The sequence below is a fragment of the Nicotiana attenuata genome, chromosome 6 (assembly GCF_001879085.1).
Source record: "Nicotiana attenuata strain UT chromosome 6, NIATTr2, whole genome shotgun sequence".
NCBI lineage: Eukaryota > Viridiplantae > Streptophyta > Magnoliopsida > Solanales > Solanaceae > Nicotiana > Nicotiana attenuata.
In genome coordinates this window covers 81,202,008-81,222,547 of record NC_031994.1, presented here as the reverse complement: position 1 = coordinate 81,222,547, position 20,540 = coordinate 81,202,008, and the positions used below count along the sequence as shown (strand labels likewise).

Sequence of the window (20,540 nt, the reverse complement as noted above, 5' to 3'; positions counted from 1 at the left end):
TTTTAGATTCTTTGAGGATTTAAGTTCTGACTTTCACAATATTTTTGTTCTTTTGGAGATTTTACTGTCCCAAATTTACCTAATTTTTAAGGTCAAGATTTACCATCTAGAGGAAATTTTGATTGGTTATTAAAAGCAACTTCACGGCTAGAAATTATTGCTTAAAATTTCTTGTAGACAAGATGCATATTAGATCACCTGAATAAGTACATTTCAACTATGTAAGTGAACATTAAATCAATATAGTGAAAGATATATTACTCCTTTTGTCCCTTCCAATTTATGTGATGCAGTTTGATTGGACGCGAAGTTTAAAAAAAATATGATCTAATAAAACTATAGATATTAGCTATAAATTATCTCATGATAAATTAGAAAGCCTAAAGTCACGAAGATATAAATTCATTTTTATAATCTATTTTTATTTTAAAAAAATGCCCTCTATTTGATTTGGAAAGTGCAAAAACTAAGATCCTCCCTAAAAGTCACGAAAGAACATATATAAAAATGGGTGATTTTTGTACAAAACAACACTTCATTTCTCCTAAAATGATGTTGTAAGAGAATGCTTCATGCTGTAGTCTTAAGCATAGACTTGCTGACTTGTACATGGAGCTCAACAGAAACCCTAATTTTCACTTGTAGTTCTACAAAAACCCTAATCCGTCAACTCCTCAAAGAGAAACTCACGTTACCTATGCCCAATAGATAACTATATTTATATATATGAGTTTCCGTTTGTTCGGAAATCTTATATTATAGGAGTATAGGTCTTTTACACCACTAAGTTAATTTACAACAAGAGCAACAACTATATCTCAGTCTCGAACAAATTGTGGTCGGCTATATAAATTTTCACTAATCATAATTCTTCATTTAATTAAATTAAATTTAGACCAACATTTATGCAGAATAAAAATAAAAATAAAGAATACTTGAAATTCTCGATATTTTCTAGCTAGTAGCAAAAAGTTTCTAATACCAATATCAGGTAATTAAATTACTCTACGATATCTGTATCAGCTGAGTGTTGTTTGTTTAATTGAAAAAAAAAACAAGAAACTTAGGAGATGTAAATTAAATAGAAGAAGGGGCATATTAGTCAAGTTGAAACCAAGTAACACGCTTTGCAATTTTTGGTGAAATTTTGGTCTGCAATAAAGCAGCCCACAACATCACGTCTGGTTTATATCTGGAAAAAAGCCATTTCAATGTCATTTTCTTGGCCAGCTATCTCTTCACTTTAATTTTAAGTGATAGTTAAAACTTAGGGTAGGCATATACAAAGAAAGAAAGGCATATATAAGTATTAGGGGTTTTTTTCTGAGTACTACTCTTACTAGTGTTGTAATTCCAAGACTATAACAAAGTCTTATTGGAAGTTGTGAGAGCTTTCCGAAAGGCGTTGAAGTCGCCGGAAAATAGCAATATTTTCCATTGAAGCCAATCAGGTAATTTTACATAGCATAAAAGAGAGGAATATTTAATTTAGTAAGAAAAAAAAGAAAGGAAAATTTCCTTTAGTTTCCCTTTCTTCCATGCATATTTCTTTTGTAGTGTGTGAAATGTTTTTGTCTCTGTTCATTATGGCAAATTAATTCGAGTTACGTATGGAAATGAGTCAAGCTTTAGATCTGCAAACTAAGCTCAAAGAATAATTGTTTTTTCTTATTTGAAAAATCTCATTTTTCATTCTTTCAATTCTCACTCCTTTTTATCGATCAGGAGCTTAATTTCTCCATACCATTTTGCTTATTTCTTGTCCTTGCTGAGACATGCATATCTTGTGTGTACCTATGTTGACACAAAATTGTTCTTGTATGCATCTTTTCTTGCATATATTCATTGATATGGAGTATCAACATCTGGAGAAAAAGAATGGAAAAACAATTTATATATACTCCTATTATATTTGGAGCTTATTCAAGAAAAAAATATATATTTCAACACTAATTCGGCTGATATTTCTTACTACTACATCCAACATGGAGGTAATTGCTGTGTGATCTAACGTTTTTAATTTTTTAGTGCTTAGATTCTTGATTGGATGCTTTCTATTTACAGCCTAAAGCTTCTCACTACCAGAGAGAGAGAGAGATCTATAGATAGATATATTGTAGAACAAATTAAATCAAGTTCAGTGATAGTACTCGTACTAAAATAATTTCCTTTTTCTACCTTTTATCTTGCTCTTGATTTCTACATATTCTATATTAATCCTTAAAGCCCTCTCCCCTTGCCCCCTCTCAACTAAGATAAGAAAAGATTTTATTTTATTTTTTTGGAAAAAAATGAGGCTTTTGTATGGCACTGCTCAGAACCCACATTTTCTTAATTATCGAGCAAAGGAAATTAAAGTTCCTTAGGTGAATCCAGTTATTGTTTGTATGATAAAAGTGAAGTTCTTTTCTTTTCCTCTCTTCTCATTTAACCATTTGATCAATTATAATTTAAGTATGCTAGGGGAAGATGAAAGAGTGGAAATTCTTGTTCTAATATTCTTTTTTTCTCCTTTTCTCTTGTTATTATTTCCCCTTTATTACTTATTCTCAAAATTAAACATAGGTGTTAATTATACTCAGATCTGCCTAAGATAGGAAGAAAACTTAAGCAATATGCAATTTGCATGAAGGATTTTCCCCATATTAAATTTTAAGAGAAAAAATGTACGACAATAATGTTACATTTGCTTGGGTAACTAAGTACATAAATATATTGTGATCAGCAGATGGGTCGAGGAAAGATAGAGATAAAGAGGATAGAGAACAACACAAACAGGCAGGTGACATTTTGCAAGAGGAGAAATGGACTCCTCAAAAAGGCTTATGAACTCTCAGTACTTTGTGAAGCTGAGATTGCTCTTATTGTTTTCTCCAGCCGTGGCCGCGTCTATGAGTACTCTAACAACAAGTAATATAATTCTTTCCCTACTCATTTTTTATGTGTAATTAGGCGACTTCAACTTATTTGGGATTAAGGCATATGTAATAAATTGTTGTTTGTGTCTGAATCTGCTAACCTTGTCATATTATGGACATACATTGTTTCATTGTTTTGTCCTTCATTTCCTTGATATCAGTGTAATCATTCACCCATCTCTTGTTGTCTGGTCTTCAAGGAAGTCAACTCACAAGTGCTTGCAACTCATTGTAGAGGATAATTATAAGACAAGCTCGATAAGTTTAATATTTGTTATTTTAATATTTGTATTTATAGTGATGCTTAATAAGTCACACATGATTAGTTTAATATGAGTTTTAGCTATAAGAAAATGAAAGAAACATGTCAAATTAGCGTAGACATAAATTTGCAATTCTTGATATTCATTTTACACATATGTACAAGAAAATAATGAATGACTAATTATCACAAAAAGATTGGTTTATACTTTATACATGAAAAAACTTGAGGAAAGACAGAGTAAGCACTAACGTACTCTCAGTGAGTACTAGTGATTCCTTTCCATTTTCATTATTTGTGAGCTTCTGTTTCCAGGGGTTTCTTAGTTTCCACTCCTAGCTTATACACTGTAAAGTTCTCCTGCTTTGGCCTGTATTTTCCTAGTCAAAGTAAATTTATACTAATGTTGAATATTCTCTGGAGTTTCTCTATTCACTTTTACGTTAGCAAATATACTGGAACTAAAAGATCAAGTTCATGCATGGTAATTCTCCAGGATTTCCTTTTTGCATGGATATGGCAAATGCTGCTACGTGGGTGATGCCTTTTTTGTATAAAATAAGTACGTAATAACACCCTTAAGTGAAAAATGAAAAAGAAAAGATGAAAATATCAAAGAGAGTGCATTAAAAAAGAAGGAGAAAAGGAGGGAAGAGAACAAGTCTTGGCAGTCCTCCATTCCTTTTGTCATACATTATAGTCATTAAAAAATGAAACAACTTATTTTCCTCTCTTTTCAAGACGAAATCTTATGCTTTATACGTCGACCAGAAATCCACCATTTAAATTTCATTTCCTTTTTAATGCTTTTTTCTGCACTTTGATAAATTCCTCTCTTTCACTTATCGTTTCTATTTTTAGCATTTGGTCTTATTAAAATCTTTTTATGCACAAAAAAAGGTACCTGAAAACCAATTGCTTCCCAGATTCTTTTTCCCATCAAGCAAGACATAAATTTACACCATCAAATTTTCCTTGTTTCAATATGGATATATAGAGATTAAAATGCTTACTTTATTCCTTGTTCATTTATTTTATGAGATAAATTATATCTGCTGAAAAGAATTTATTGCATTAGATGCATTTATCTTACTCCTCGTTAACGAGTTTAATCTCCTCACTTTTTTTTTTCTAAATATCTTTATAGTTTATTATTATAATAAACCTGTTGAAATCTTTTTGCTATACACAGCATTAAGGCAACTATTGATCGGTACAAGAAGGCTACTTCAGAAACCTCTAATGCTTGCACCACTCAAGAGCTCAATGCTCAGGTAATTAATTAAGCAAAACATTTTTTATATTTCCACATATACAGAAACATCAGAAATATTATTCTAATTAATTGTTGCCTGATTAACAATAATTCTTTTGGCTATCATGGACGTAGTTTTACCAACAAGAATCGAAAAAGCTGCGCCAACAGATACAGATGATACAGAATTCAAACAGGTAATGTCATAATTATTGGATACTAAGATATAAGATGAACTTTAAACTAATTCCATTGTTTTCTAAAAGTTATACTCCTATATCCACAGGCATCTGGTTGGTGAAGGTTTAAGCTCTTTGAACGTAAGGGAGCTGAAGCAGTTGGAGAACAGACTTGAACGTGGCATTACTAGAATTAGGTCAAAAAAGGTACACTAAGTGACCATGGGGGTGTACAAAGAAAACCAATAAACCGTACCATATCGATAATCCGAGTCAAATCGGAAAAAAAAATCCGATTGTGTTTTGGTTAGATTTGGTTTGGTATTGAAAAAAAAATGACCATAATTATTTTGGTTTGGTTTTAACTAAAAAAGTCAAACCGAAACCAAACCAACCTGGTAGTATATTTATACGAATTATAAAAATATTTTATACATATAAATATTTGTGTGATGTAAGTTATAAATATTTCTTACAAAATTTCACAGTTTTATCTTTTAACATATTATTTGAAGTTTGGACTTTTTTTTAAATAAAAATTCAATCCATCCACCCAGGATTTCATCTACCGTGCTGGTGGGGATTTGGCCTAGACCTTTACCTTGTATATTAATAACTCATAGGAAAATTAGTACAACAAGGAGGGAAACATAAAACCTAACCTCCATAGAACCTAGTTAATCTAAATCGACTAGGAACAATGACTTAACATTCTTGAATGGTAACTAAATTTTATAGCCCATAAATGTAATAACTCAAATAAAATCCAAATCAATACTAATGCTAACAAAATAAATTTAATTCAACACTAGGAATGACAATAGTGCTGAATATCTATTTTTAATTTTACATTGGTTTATAATGAAAATGCATAACTTACTTAATCTTTTTCTTTAGTGCTTAGTTATGTAATTAATATTGTAGTAGTTATTAGCTATACTTATTTTAGCATAACCTATATACTATTTTTGATTATGTTAATTTTCATTATGGCTTATTAATTAGTAATATTTGCTTTATGCAATTTTATTATCTTTGTTATTGAATATTTTAGTTTAATGGTATGACTTATCTCATATTATTGTGTTATTTTCATGGAAAATACATTAGATAGAATTGTATCTTACTAGGACTAAAGAAATATTTGGAGCACAAGTTATATATTTTGTGATATGAAGACTTTATCGGAAAAAAACCTTAAAACCCGAAAAAAATCGAAAAGTCTGAGAAAAACCTAGATTGAAAAACCCGACTTTGTTGGTTTCGTTTGGTTTATAGATTTAAAAACCGGACACCATTTGGTTTGATTTGGTAATTGAAAAATCTGGACCAGCTCGACCTATGTACACCCCTAGTGAAGATGTTTAGCCGAAGTAGAAAAATATTTCTATTGTCTGTACTATCCTCTTAATAAATGACTTTGATGTTTCTTATGTTGTGGAACAGCATGAGATGATACTAGCAGAAACTGAGAATTTGCAGAAGAGGGTAACTTCTTGAAACTTGTTGTGTCATATTTCCTTGAGGGTTCTTAACAGATCTATCTCATTAATTAATTATTCTTGGTTCTTTAATCTTGAACATGCTGTTCTAATTAATAGGAAATTCAACTTGAACAAGAGAATGCATTCCTCAGATCAAAGGTACATTTAGCATTAATAATGAAGAGAAAAACCTAAATTTTTCCTTCAGTTATTCTCAAACAAATAATCATGGAAGCGAAAGCTCATTGAATGAAGTTACTATTGCCTTTTTTTCTTTCTTTTCAGATAGCTGAAAATGAGAGGCTTCAGGAACTAAGCATGATGCCAGCTGGTGGGCAAGAGTACAGTGCAATTCAGCAATATTTAGCAAGAAATATGCTTCAACTTAATATGATGGAAGGAGGAGTTCCTACTTCCTATCATCAATTGCCTACTGACAAGAAGTCCCTTGAGCTTCAGTAGACCGACCGACCGACCGACCGACCGACCGACCATCTTTTGGCTTCCCAAGTATGTCTTCAGAATTCCTCAAACATACATCTTTATCACTATAGTCAGTAGTGTGTGTCTAATTGACACGATTTGTCTTCGCTTCAAGTGTTCAATATGTACTATTCTTGGCTTAGTTGTCCAAGTGAGAAATATTGTCAAGTTTAGGAGGCCACCTATGTATTCTGCCTTAATTAATAGTAATTGACAAATGATATGAGCATGTTTTCCATATTTTGATGTCTGAGGATATGCTGGTGTTTAGGATTTAGGGAAATCGTCTAGATAGTCTTTCAACATAGCAAGTTGACACAAAGGACATCCTGGAAAATATGATTTTAAGCGACTTTGAAAGACCAAAAAAGCTGAAGTTGAGGAATATAGATAGCCAGAAAGTAAGACTACCTGTTTCTCCACTGATCATTCATGTTTCTTTTGATGCAGGTGACTCCACTAAATGCTTTGAGAAATTTATTATGAAGGAATTTGGTGTTTAGAATTTATAAAGCAATGTCTTATGATTGTGTGTTGCTTAAATTAGTTAGTACCTTATTTTGCCGTATTTGAATTGTTTGCCATTATTTTGGGACTTGTAAGAATTTGAACTGGTGGATGTATCAGCTTTGTTGCATCAGACTTTGCAAAGAACAAGCAAGTTTTGGCTAAACTTTATAGGCAATGTCCCTCTTGAATCTTGATATATGTCTCGATATTTAGAATGCAAGATTCAATTCTAGTTAAGCAATGGTCTACAAAGTTTAGCATTTGAGTTATCTTAGAGCTCAAATCAATAAAAACAATGGGAGAAACTATCACATAGTAACCAAAAAATCTCTCTTTCACACTATGAAGATAGAAGACACCGCACACATAACCTCCTACTTGTACATCTGAAGACAATAGTGAATGCAGAAGAATTCGTGAAACCAAATCAGTGAATTATAAAGTAAGAAACAACGCATGTTATTACGTGAAAAGATAGTAACGAAACGGATATGATAATTCCGTTGGGAAGTTCAGTAGACTGAAAAGTGATAGACAGGATAGAAAAACTTACATAAAGTACTGAGATATAAAATCAAAGATGACTTTGGTTATGGGCTTTCATTTTTATATATAACTTCAACAATTTTGGACCGCTCGAGTACGAATTTCCCTTCCTTGTACTTCTGTGCTGGCTCAAAAGCTTGTTCATACTTCCAACCCAATACCTCACTGCATTTCTCACAGTGTATGTCAGTAACTGTGTGAAGACCAGTAACAAGTTGTCTATCTTCTTTGGTTCCAAGAACAATATTCTTCACCAGAGAAAAAAGGAAAGCTTTGCCACTACTTGCCTGTAAAACAATACAATTATCTTTTCTATAGTTAATGCTCATAAACCATATGATCGCAGATAAAGTGCATGACAATAGCGATCAAATAAGTATAAATGGACTAATGAAATCGTTCACCAGAAACATCTTAGAGATAATATCATCATCAAATGAGAGATGACTTCGACATTTGCAGCAGCTGTATGAGCGACGCCCCCCTAACTCATCCATCAAACAAAACCAGAAGACAAAAGTCAGAACTTTACACCGTGCCAACAAGAAACAAAACATGAGACAAACAGTGGAAGAACCATAATTTTCTATACCTTCAAAGGAAATGAGAACAACTTAGAATTCTGTACTAAATATTAATACTAATGGATAGTTTCAACTTACAGGGCAGGAGTACAAAACTCTGTAAAAGACTGGAAAAATTAAGCTACTTTGCCAACATGTACAAGTTTAAATTAAAAATAGTAGTGAAAGAAAATAATGTCATGAATGATATTACAAATATGCAATTATATGTTTGAATAATACTTGAAGTTGAAGCTGACAAAAGAAAAAAAAAAAAAAAAAGACAATAACTTATAAAATAGACACCAACCTTTGAGGCTGATCAGCGCCTTACTCTCCTTTTGAGCTTTCTTCTCCAAGATATCTCTAAATAATTGATTGTTGCTCTCCACATTTTTTTCTGCCCCCAAATGCTTTTCAAGACTATGCATGATCTCCTTCAACTTAGTTTCGACCTATCAAATATGTAACGATAGGTCGATAAAATGCTCAAGGGGCACCATTAACAAATAAGAAAATATAACATTCGTGCTTGACGATGCAATTTATCTGTCATTGACAACTGATATTTTCAAATGATAATGGAAGCAAAAATGCATCAATAGTGGTACCTACCATTTCAGATAGTTGCCTATGTTGCTCCTCGCAAGACCACCTCTGCAGTTGTTCCTTCAACTCAGTTACCTCTTGCTTTATATTTCCCGGAGAAGAATTAGCCTCCAACTTGTCATTATGAAGTTCCATCTTCTATAAATGAGAATCGATATTTACAAGATAGGTTATTACCACAAGAACTAACGAATAATGTGAAACGAAATCCAACCAATTACTGAATGCTGTATACATACCTTTACTTCTTTGAACAAGTCATTCGTATATGGTTTTCCGCCAGTCTTTTGTACAACGGTATTCACATGGAAAAGAAGCACCCTCAATTGGTCAGCTTTCTTCATTGGATCTTTAGTCTTATTGTCGAATAGCACATGTCTGTTCCCACACATATTAACAACTTCCTGTAATGGTAGGAAGAATTAACTTATGAACAATCTGGACACTCTTGAGCATGCCATAAAAATTACGAACATTCTAAATTCATCCCACAAACTAAAAATGTTTCTCGCTTTAGCCATAGTTACTGCAGAAAAAAAATTGGCGCGACTAGCCAATGAAAATTCTTCTTCTCATCCAAAATTGGAACAAAATGAAGAAGCCTCTTAAATAGATGAAAGCTAAAATGCCAGTATATTAGCTAGTAGAATCAGTCAGCTTATTCCAAGGCGCGCTATTGTGCAAATATATCCGACTATACATCTCTGCACATCATTTTACCTTTAAAGGCTCAGGGCAGGAACTATCTAAGTGATCATTCAGCGTCTCATTGTCTTCAAGCTCATCCCCTCCAGTGAAGGCGACAATCATATAATCACTAATTTTGTCCCCGAACAACTCCCTAAAGTACTGGATAGCAGCTTGTTCTTCTTTTGAAAAGCGAGTTCGTACAGACAAAACCAAAAGAACAGCATGGATGCCATCATCGGCCAAATCAATGCCTTTGATTATTTCGTTTCCAACTGATTCAGACTTAGCTGTTAAGTCAAATCCTACAATTCCAACACTGTAAGCTATCAGTAACTTTACAGATTACCTGAAGAATTCAAGAACTAGAGAAGCATAGGTTGTTTTTACGGAACTTGTCATATAATAGGAAGTGTCAATCATACAAAGATTAAAGAAAAGATATCTTAAGCTTTTCTTTAATGATTGACTTTACATTTCTCTAAGAATTATACTAATTGATTACAAGATTTTAGTTAACATATAACAGTACAAAGCGATTAATTAAAGAAAAAAAAATTGACTGTACCAGGGGTATCAATCACATCAAGAATCTGTCCATCTTCTAATTCAGTCCTCTGGATTTCACAAGTTCTTGTAACACCACTAAAGCTAGGCATTGATCTGAATGCCTTTCTTCCAAGAATGCTATTGCCCGTGGCACTTCTCCCGTCACCTGTACGCCCAATCAGAAGTAGTGTCCGAGCTCCATTTCCAATAAATTCCCAATCATCACTGACTGAACTTCCAACCATCTTATCTTATCGGATCAAATCACCAAAGCAACTGGTCACGGTCAGGTTAAGCGAAGAAAGAACAGAGTTAAAGATTCTTCTTTCGCAAAATCAATGGGGAATCAACAATAAACAAAATCTTTCTGATGCTTAAGTTAATCTTTAGAGTGGTAACCCCTTTACATAAAGGACTCAAACCATGGAAGAAAACATCAAACAAGAAGGTCTTCAGGCCGAAGCCCACGTGCCTCTACTATGGGAGCAGAACAAATAGCCACTTACTAAGAAGGAACTTCACATGCTTGATGGCAGCGGCAGATGCAGCTTTTCAGCTGCGGGGTCATCTGAACCCAGTATTTCCAGTGCGGAGTGTTAGTGTGTGTGTGTAAATATAATGTGTGTGTGTGTGTGTGAAAACCAACTAAAATTCCAACACATATTAGATTTGAACCATAATATTAAAAGTACAATAAGTTCGTGCTAAGAAATTTAAAGGTCGAACGCAGACCTGATTAACTTTTTTTTGGTGGATTTCAAGTACTATTAAGTCTAAAAGAAATGATCAGGTAACTAGAAGCAGGTTTTCAATTATAATCAGTATATTGGAAGGTTGCAAAAGGACAATGCAACAGAGGACAAGAAGCTCTTTTAAGAATTAAGCAGAACTAACATGCATGCAACACAATCTTTTGACAATCCAACATTATTACTATTATTATTTTTTTGGTTTCCCACCCGGTGTCCGGTACCACATTGGGGCCCGACTAAATCCGGATTCGCGCCGGGAAGTCCCACATTGGGGGGTAAAGCGCTCTCTAACAAAGGCGACTCCATACCCAGGGACTCGAACCCGAGACCTCTGGTTAAGGATGAAGGAGTACTTACCAATCATAATGTTGCGAATCCACCATTATGATCACTCACAGTGTCTATATTGCAAGTTAATTATTTGATTAAAAAAGAACTAACATAAAGAAATTCTGGCACTATTATGTTATATGCTCAAAAAAACAGCAGGATGATAGTAGAAACTCCTCCGCATTATACAAGATAAGAAATGAATAACATAAACTCAGATCATAGTCCTGATATTATATATCATATATATAATCACGAAATGAACTAATTAAGCACAGAGCTAAGAAATGGAGTACATTTTTGCTGACCTTGAGAGAGAGACTGCAGTTAGGAGTACAGGGGAGATTGACTTATGACGGCTAATAATCCCTTTCTTGAGAAACGAGTATTGGGCCATTAGATTTTTATTTTTTATTTTTGTTTTTTTGGATTTTTTAAAAAGAAGAAGAATTAACCGCTCACCTATTCTCTTAAATTAAAAATAGCCGGTGAATGTACACCATATATAACTGTGTTTAATCAATATATATTCTACTTACACCAACTAAAAAAATTAAACTCTGAATTTGACTTGTTATTTGTGTAACAATCTTCCTTCTTCTTTTCATGGCAATAATAGTGTCATTTTCTTTATTTAATTCAAATATTAATTCTTCCTTATATCTACTTCTATTTTGCTGCTCTATATTTTATTATTATACTTTATATCATCTAGATTTATATTCAATACGAGATCTTGATTGCCTTTTATAACTTTCATCAAGGGTGGCTCAATAAAAGCGGTGGCCTAAATCCAAAACTTAAGAAAATGTGAGGAAATAACACTAGTAATGTGATAACAGTTGGACAAATAGACATGATTAATTTAGATAACCAAGAAAAGATTGTATGGTCTTAACAAATTTTCTTTCAAGGTTTTAAGTTTTCTTTAAGTATTCCACAGTATAACATTGTCTAATATTTTAAAATTTTGAGTTAAATTTTATATCTGCTAATAACATATTTGATAACTAGAACCAATGTAGTATATTGAAATAAAATATTAATGTTTTATTAACTTAAAAAAAACCTTACTACTATAAATAATTATAACTAATAGAAAAAATTTTGGGGGGCCTTTGACTTTTAGGGACCTAAAGCAGAAGCTTTAATGGGTTTACCTGTCACGACCCGGATTTTTCACCCTCGGGAGTCGTACTGGCGCATACTAATGTGATCTAGGCAAGCCGAATATTTAATAAATTACCTTTTTACCCATTTTATACACTTTAACAATTAAAAATAATAATGTGAAAATAGCGGAAAATTTAAAATAAGCGGAAGAGAAGCAATAGAATATCTGAACATGTATCCAAAACAACTGTTTGAGCCTCAACTACCCAGAACTGGTGTCACAGTTTCACAAACGATCTAAGAATACTACATACAAAGTCTGAAAAATAAACGATACACTGTTTCTGAATTAAGGAAATGAAACAGGAACAAAGGGGTAGAGGGAGACGCCAGAGCCTGCGGACGCCTGCAGGTCTACCTTGGATCTCCGCGTGGACTGAAGGTAGCCACTCAATCTACGGTCCAAAGTCAACAGCACTGGGATCTGCACAAAAGAGTGCAGAGTGTAGTATCAGCACAACCGACCCCATGTGCTGGTAAGTGCCTAGCCTAACCCCGGCCAAGTAGTGACGAGGCTAGTACCAGACTACCAAATAACCTGTGCAGTTAAATCATATACAGCGGAAATAGAAACAGATAATTACAACTAAAGTTGGGCGGGGGAAACATGCTACGGGGAGTAACAGATAACAACAGAACGACTGTAGAGAAACATAAGAAATGCTCTAAATTAATTACCAGCAAAATAAGGAAATAGAAGAACGGGCACACAAGTAATACTGTTGCAGGCGTGCAACCCGATCCCATTACATATGACACCGTTGCAGGCGTGCAACCCGCTCCCATTTCTTACATTATGTTGCAGGCGTGGAACCCGCTCCCATGTCACATATCACCGTTGCAGGCGTACAACCCGCTCCCATTTCATATATTACCGTTACAGGCGTGCAACCCGCTCCCATTTCATATATTACTGTTGCAGGCGTGCAACCCGCTCCCCTTTCACATATTACCGTTGCAGGCGTGCAACCCGCTCCCATGTCACATATTACCGTTGCAGGCGTGCAACCCGTTCCCATTTCTTTTATCAACACCAATCAAAAGAATCTCGGCAAGGGAACAATAATATTAAAACAAACATCCCGGCAAGGGAACTACAATGATAATAACATCCCGGCAAGGGAACAATAATGATAATATCATCCCGGCAAGGGAACAATAAATAAATCCTCATATGAAACGCAACAAACCACAACGGAGGCATAATAATAACAATACAAGACTCACGGGCATGCTTGACACCGACGTATAGATACTCGTCACCATGCCTATACGTCGTACTCCACAATTAACATGTAACAATTAAGACTCGGCTCCTAATCCCTCAAGCTAAGGTTAGACCAAACACTTACCTCGATGCCACGAACACAATTCACGTCTCAACTATCACTTTACCCCTTGATTTCACCACCAATTCGCTCGTATCTAGTCACAAGTTACTTAATTACATCAATAAACGCTAAACGAATCAATTCCAATGCTTGAAAATGAATTTTCCAAAGTTTTACCCAAAAAGTCAAAAATCGCCCCCAGGCCCACATGGTCAAAACCCGAGGTTCGAAAGAAAACCCGATTACCCATTCCCCCATGAACCCAAATATATAATTTGTTTTGAAATCGGACCTCAAATCGAGGTCCAAATTCCCAATTTTCGAAAAACCTAGGTTCTACCCGAAACACCCAATTTCCCCCATGAAAGTCATTGATCTTGAGTTGAAATCATGTTAAAAGATGTTAATGATTGAAGGAAACGAGTTAAAATTGACTTACAATCGATTTGGAAGAAGAGTTGTTCTTGAAAAATAGCCCTAGGGAGTTTATATTTTGAAAAGATGTGAAAAATGGTTGATTTTCGGCTAAGTTATAAAATTGCAGGTTGCAGGTATGGGAATTACGAACAGGGTTCGCAATTGCGAACCCCGACCTCTGCTATGTTCGTATTTGCGAAGGGGGTTCTCGCATTTGCGAGTTGGGAAATGCGAACAAAGGATCGCATTTGCGAAAACAGGCCCAAAAGGGGCGTATCGCATTTGCGGAGGAAATCTCGCATTTGCGAGGAAGAGTTGGCCTGGGCTGTTTCGCATTTGCGACTCAGCCTTCGCATTTGCGAGCCAGGCTTCGCAAATGCGAAGCCTGCAGGTCTGAACTCACCAGCTAAAAACCTGCAATCCACCAAGTCCAAAATCCACCCCGTGGCCTATCCAAAACTCACCCGAGCCCTCGGGGCTCCAAACCAAACATGCACACCAACCTAAAAACATCATACGGACTCGCTCGTGCATTCAAATCACTAAAATAACATCAACAACTATGAATTTAGCATCAAAATCATGAATTTTCTTAAGAACTTCAAATTTTCCATTTTTCTCAAATACGATCCGATTCACGTTGTTTCAAGTCCGTTTCTTACCAAATTTCACAGACTTATCTTAAATCACATATAAGACTTGTACCGGGCGCCGGAACCAAAATACGGGCCCGATACCATCAAGTTTTAAACACATTTTATTTCCAAAAACTCATAACTAATTTCAAAAATAATTTTCTTTAAAAATTCATTTCTCGGGCTTGGGACCTCGGAATTCGATTCCGAGCATATGCCCAAGTCCCATATTTTCCTACGGACCCTCCGGAACAGTCAAATCACAGGTCCGGGTCCGTTTACCTAAAATGTTGACCGAAGTCAAATTAATTCATTTTAAAGTCAAAAATTCATCATTTTTCACATATTTTCACATATAGGCTTTCCGGCTACGCACCCGGACTGCGCACGCAAATCGAAGTGAGACAGAAAGAGGTTTTTAAAGCCTCGAAATGCAGAATTTACTTTTAAAACAAGTGATGACCTTTTGGGTCATCACATTACCCTTGAGCCATCCATGCTTTCATGAGTGCATTTCATATTAGATAAACTTATTTTTCAATTAACTTTTAATAAATACTTGGATTTTGAAAAGATATGAAAAGGCCAAATATAAGGATGAGAGTTTTAGAATAGAAAGACTTAAAAGATATAGTAATACAAAAGGAAAGATTTGAAAAGAACCGATGGAGCTAAATCTAGGAAATGGAAAAGCTAAAAATAAGAAAAAGAATCCGAATAGTTGTGGAAAGATTTTATCCATTTGAACACAAATATTAAGAAACATGGTCTTATTGAAAATTCAAAGTACTATTATTAGATTCAGCCCAAAAAACATTTAGGATAGAAAATACACTTTATCTTTTATTTACATGAATAAAGAATTTAAAGAAATTTGATTCCTTCTTGAAATGTATTTACCTTTTTATTTACGTTAGGAATCTTACAAATATTTTCTTTTACTTTTCTATTTACATTAGGAACAATTTTTTTTTTTTTTACTTAAAACAACTCTATTTCCTTCTTGAAAGTTGTAATGTTAACACTGATATTACAGATCAGGCCCAACAAACAACAGAAGTTGAAGATGAACAACCCATTAACACAGACCCATTAGTACATTAGTCCACCAAGTCCAATACTTTTGTATCTCTATTTTTTAGTTGTACATTTATATCAATATGTGTGTGTAATTGTATATAGACTAAGTAGTGAAATAATAATACACAAATCAGTTGATTGTTCTAGAGACTAACCGACCTTCTCTCTCTTCTCTCTCTATTTTAGAAACCTTAGGGTTTTCTTCAATTTCTTTCGTTCATCAAGGAATCTGGTGATGTTAACATTGTATCAGAGCAGGGATTCTGTTTCATCTCGGCCTGAGCTTCACTCCGATGTTACCCCTGACCGGAGTTTTCGTCTCTTCCGTTTGGTTCGGTGATTTGGGGTTTTCATCTGAAGCGTGATTTTCTCGCTGAAAAAATTGGGGATTTCTTCGATTTTGTGCTGGAATCGACTCTCCTGGTCATGTGCTACTGAAATCCAAAGGTTATCGGCATCTTTTACCTCATGCGTGTCACGACCCAAAAACTAACCCTGTCGTGATGGCGCCTATCGTGGTACTAGGTATTCCGACACCTTACCAAAACAAAACGATATTTTCATTTCAAAGATAATTCCAAAGCTATTTAATATATGTAACCTTCACAAGGGAGTTCAAATCAAAATAAAAGTGCGGAAAAGAAAGCCCGACATCGGGATGTCACTAGTCATGAGCATCTACTACAACCACCTGACAATATCAAGACTAACATAGTCTGGAAATAATTGTATATAACTAAGGAAAGATAAAGAGGGAGGAAAGCAGTGTTGCGGCCGCCAGGCAGCTACCTTGCTAACTCCGATGGATCTGCAACTGAACAATCAACGCTCGCTACCGTGTCTATAAATGCTTGGATCTGCACATAAGGTGCAGGTAGTAACGTGAGTATTCCAACTCAGTAAGCAACAACAGTAAATAAAAGGCTGAGAAGTAGTGACGAGCAGTAATGCAAATAAAGTTCATATCACAGAAACTCAGTAAAATACGACACACTTTTAAAACCATAGTTTGAATCAAATCAGCTTGTTTAAAACTAGTTCCAGTAAAATCGTTTTAAAATACATCTTCCAACAGTTTTTGAACAAAGGTTCATTGCAAAAGTGAGCAAAATGATGAAATCATAAACAGCCCCTCGGGCAAACATCTCTCGTATACAACCCCTCGGGCAAACCTCACCATCACTCATATACAGCCCATCGGGAAAATCTCACCATCACTTATGTACAGCCCCTCGGGCAAAGCTTACCATCGCTCATGCCTCCCAGTCACTCAGCACTCGGCACTCGGCACTCGCACTCAGTATGTATCTGCGCCCACTGGGGGTGTGCAGACTCCGGAGGGGATCCTTCCGCCAAGGCGTTATAACAAGCCAATCATGGCATAAATTAATCAGGCTCTCGGCCTCACTCAGTCATGAATCAGTAAAACATGTTGCGGCGTGCAGTCCGATCCCATAAATATCCTCACAAATTAGGCCCTCTGCCTCACTCAGTCATAACCTCTCCACCCTCTCGGGCTCTCATTAAACAAGGTATTCAGCCCAAACAACATTTATATGATGCATCAAAATGGGGCAATAGAGACTGAGTTATGTAGTAAATAAGTATAAACATGACTGAGCATATATTTCCAATCGAAAACAATGAGAGGATAGCAATAAATGATCTCTAAGGGTCCAAACAACACTATCATAAGGCCTAAACATGGCATCCAACCTGATTTACAGAAATTCTTTCTAAAACACGTAAGAAGCATGTAGTTTCAACAAAATATTCAACTTTACAGAAGATACGGGATGGACCAAGTCATAATCCCCAATGGTGCACGCCCATACGTCCGTCACCTAGCATGTGCGCCACCTCAAAATAGTCACATGACACAGAATCTGGGGTTTCATACCCTCTTAGATTTACAATCATTACTTACCTCAGACCGATCAAATCTCTACTCTGCGATGTTCCCCTCGACTCGGTCTCCAAATGCTCTGAATCTATTCACAATCAGTACAATACCATCAATATATGCTAAAGGAATAATTTCCACAAGATAAATTACCAAAGTAGACCAAGAACCCGAAATCGGCTCAAGCCTGGCCCCCGGGCCCACATCTCGAAATCTGATATAAATTACAAAACTTGAAAGCCCATTCACTCACGAGTCTACCCATACCAATTTCATCAAAATCCGACCTTATTTGGTCACTCAAATCCCCAAATTACTTCCTCAAGAACTCTTCCACCCCTCCCCCCTNCCCCAATTCCCAATTTAGATGATAGAAATCAAGATAGAATCATGGAATTTAACCAAAATCAAGTGAAGAACACTTACCCCAATCAACTCCTTGAAAATGCCTTCAAAAATCGCCTAATTTCGTGGTCTCTAGCTCAAAATATGAAAAATGGGCTCAAACCCTCGATTTTGAATATGACACCGCCTGCCTAGATTTTCCTCTTCGCGAACGCGGTAGTGCCCTCGCGTTCGGGAAGCACAAACTGCCTCAGACCGGAAATTCCTCCTCCGCAAACGCGAGGACCCTGTCGCAAACGCAAAGCCTACACTGGTTGACCCTACGCGAACGCGTAGGCTTAAATGCTTGAAGCTCTAATGATCGTTGACTCTATGCGAACGCGATGACCTGGTCGCGAACGCGTAGCCTTATAGCCTGTTTGGCCAAGCTTTTTTTGGCCAAAAGTTCTTTTTTTTGGCCAAAAGCACTTTTGGCCAAAAATTGAGGTGTTTGGCCAAGCTTTTGGAAGGAAAAAAGTACTTTTGAGAAGAAGCAAAAGCAGTTTTGGAGAAGCAGAAAAAAGTAGCTTCTCTCCAAAAGCACTTTTTTGCGAAGCACTTTTGAGAAAAATACACTTAAAAGCAGTTTTTTTAAGCTTGGCCAAACACTAATTGCTACTCAGAAGTGCTTTTCAAACTAATTAGCCAAACACAAACTGCTTCTCACCAAAAGTACTTTTGAGAAAAGCACTTTTGAGAAAAAAGCACTTCTCAAAATAAGCTGATTTTTGCAGCTTGGCCAAACGGGCTATTAATGTCCTACACCTTCTTGAACGCGGGAAGTACTTCACGAACGTGAAGGACAACCCAGCTGCCCTTCTCAATTGCCTTACGTGAATGCGGGAGCCCTCTCGCATGCGATGAAGGAAATCTCTGCAACATCACACCAGAAAATCTGCCAACTTCTAAAGCCAAGAAATGATCTGTTAACCACCCGAAACTCAACCGAAGTCCTCAGTACCTCAAAAAAACATACCAACACATCCTATAACTTCATTCAAACTTAGTCGAAGCTTCGAATCACTCAAAACAACATCAAACATTAAATTACCCTCGGATTCAAGCCTAAGAACTTCTAAACTTCCAAATTCCGCAAACGAACCAAAGCTCGTCCGAATGACCTCAAATTTTACACACACGTCAAAAATGACACTACGAACCTACTCCAACATCTAGAATTCCATTATGAACCCGATATCAAATTTTCCACTGCCGACCAAAATCGCCAAATTTCCAACTTTCGCCAATTCATGCCTAATTCTACACAGACCTCCAATTCACATTCTGGTCGCGCTCCTAATTCCAAAATCACCTAACAGAGCTAACAAAACCATCAGAAATCCAATCTGAGATCAAATACTAAAAAGTCAAACTTGGTCAAATCTTTCAAATTTAAAGCTTCTAGCGCCATTCTTTTAACTTGAATTCCGAATAACCTGAAAATCAAAACCGACGATCCACATAAGTCATAATACTTCACACGGAGCTACTCATGCCCTCAAACAAACGAGCGAAGTGCAAATGCTCAAAACGACCTGTCGGGTCATTGCATCCTCCCCCACTTAAACATACGTTCGTCCTCGAACGTGTCAGGGGTTACTCCAAAAGCCATCAAATCGCCATGTAACCTCACTATGCACATACACGTGGGTGATCCCACGTCACCCTATCCCATACAGGTCTGATAACACAACATGACTGAAATTTCTTAATCCAACCTAGTCCATAAGTCTTAGGGCCCGATTTCCAACATCCGAAATTCTCTATAAGATCAGAACCTCGCATCTACACACTGTATAAGTCTGAACAAGCTGTCTTAAACCATATCCGTAACCCAAGATGTAATCACATGATATATCACATAACTCAAAGATTCATGATGATAACTTCTAATCATAGTAGCTGCTCAAAACAACTCAATACCGGTAATACACCTCTTAACAAACAAAGCCTCGTTCTAACATTTTCATATACTGCCAATGATGAAAGAAACACGCAGAAACTCGAAACCATTCGTCATATCAACAAGTCATGGAGCTCCCTCTTCTCCGACATGAACTATAGCATATTTCTAGGTCGACTTCCGATATTATCCTTCCAACCATGCTGTAACCAATTCTAATAGTATTCATTCTAGGTCCAATGACCTCATCTTATCCAACACGACCACTCTGATGACATGACACATCAATACAATCCAAAGCCATAACCTGTGCAATTCGTGCACCCAATAGCAACATCCCAACTGTACTCAAATCATGAAAATGACTCAAATGAGAGGACTGTCCCGCAAGCTTAACTGGTACTGCCATAACGCAATACTGAAAATCCATCACACCCCGTAGGACCATCACACGAATCTAACACAAAGGTTCATACCTCAACATAATTTCGCTGCAAAGCGTGCCCCATCCAAACACTAATCCATGGCATATACCTCAAGCCACCTTGCTCAAAATGAATAACCACACGCAATTCGACATCAAGTAC

At 36.0% G+C, this 20,540-nt stretch overlaps 2 protein-coding genes across 5 annotated transcripts; one reads left to right on the top strand and one right to left on the bottom strand.

Annotated features, from left to right (window-relative positions):
- Positions 1,313-7,266, top strand: LOC109228340 (agamous-like MADS-box protein AGL11). Of its 2 annotated transcripts, none has more exons than XM_019393490.1 (9): positions 1,313-1,451; positions 2,729-2,910; positions 4,373-4,454; positions 4,571-4,632; positions 4,722-4,821; positions 6,061-6,102; positions 6,216-6,257; positions 6,384-6,608; positions 7,032-7,266. In XM_019393490.1, exons 2-8 carry the CDS (start codon positions 2,729-2,731, stop codon positions 6,558-6,560), a joined length of 687 nt encoding a protein of 228 aa, XP_019249035.1. In that variant the 5' UTR covers positions 1,313-1,451; the 3' UTR covers positions 6,561-6,608; positions 7,032-7,266. The 2 variants fall into 2 exon arrangements, with proteins under 2 accessions (XP_019249035.1, XP_019249034.1); XM_019393489.1 differs by lacking the exon at positions 1,313-1,451 and adding an exon at positions 1,681-1,991.
- Positions 7,527-11,513, bottom strand: LOC109227320 (protein yippee-like At4g27745). Of its 3 annotated transcripts, none has more exons than XM_019392434.1 (8): positions 11,436-11,513; positions 10,065-10,321; positions 9,530-9,801; positions 9,049-9,213; positions 8,816-8,947; positions 8,511-8,655; positions 8,042-8,121; positions 7,527-7,924 (listed from the first exon to the last, which is right to left on the bottom strand). In XM_019392434.1, exons 2-8 carry the CDS (start codon positions 10,288-10,290, stop codon positions 7,682-7,684), a joined length of 1,263 nt encoding a protein of 420 aa, XP_019247979.1. In that variant the 5' UTR covers positions 10,291-10,321; positions 11,436-11,513; the 3' UTR covers positions 7,527-7,681. The 3 variants fall into 3 exon arrangements, with proteins under 3 accessions (XP_019247979.1, XP_019247980.1, XP_019247981.1); XM_019392435.1 differs by having other exon boundaries at positions 11,424-11,449; XM_019392436.1 differs by lacking the exons at positions 8,511-8,655; positions 8,816-8,947; positions 9,049-9,213; ... (1 more) ...; positions 10,065-10,321; positions 11,436-11,513 and having other exon boundaries at positions 8,042-8,134.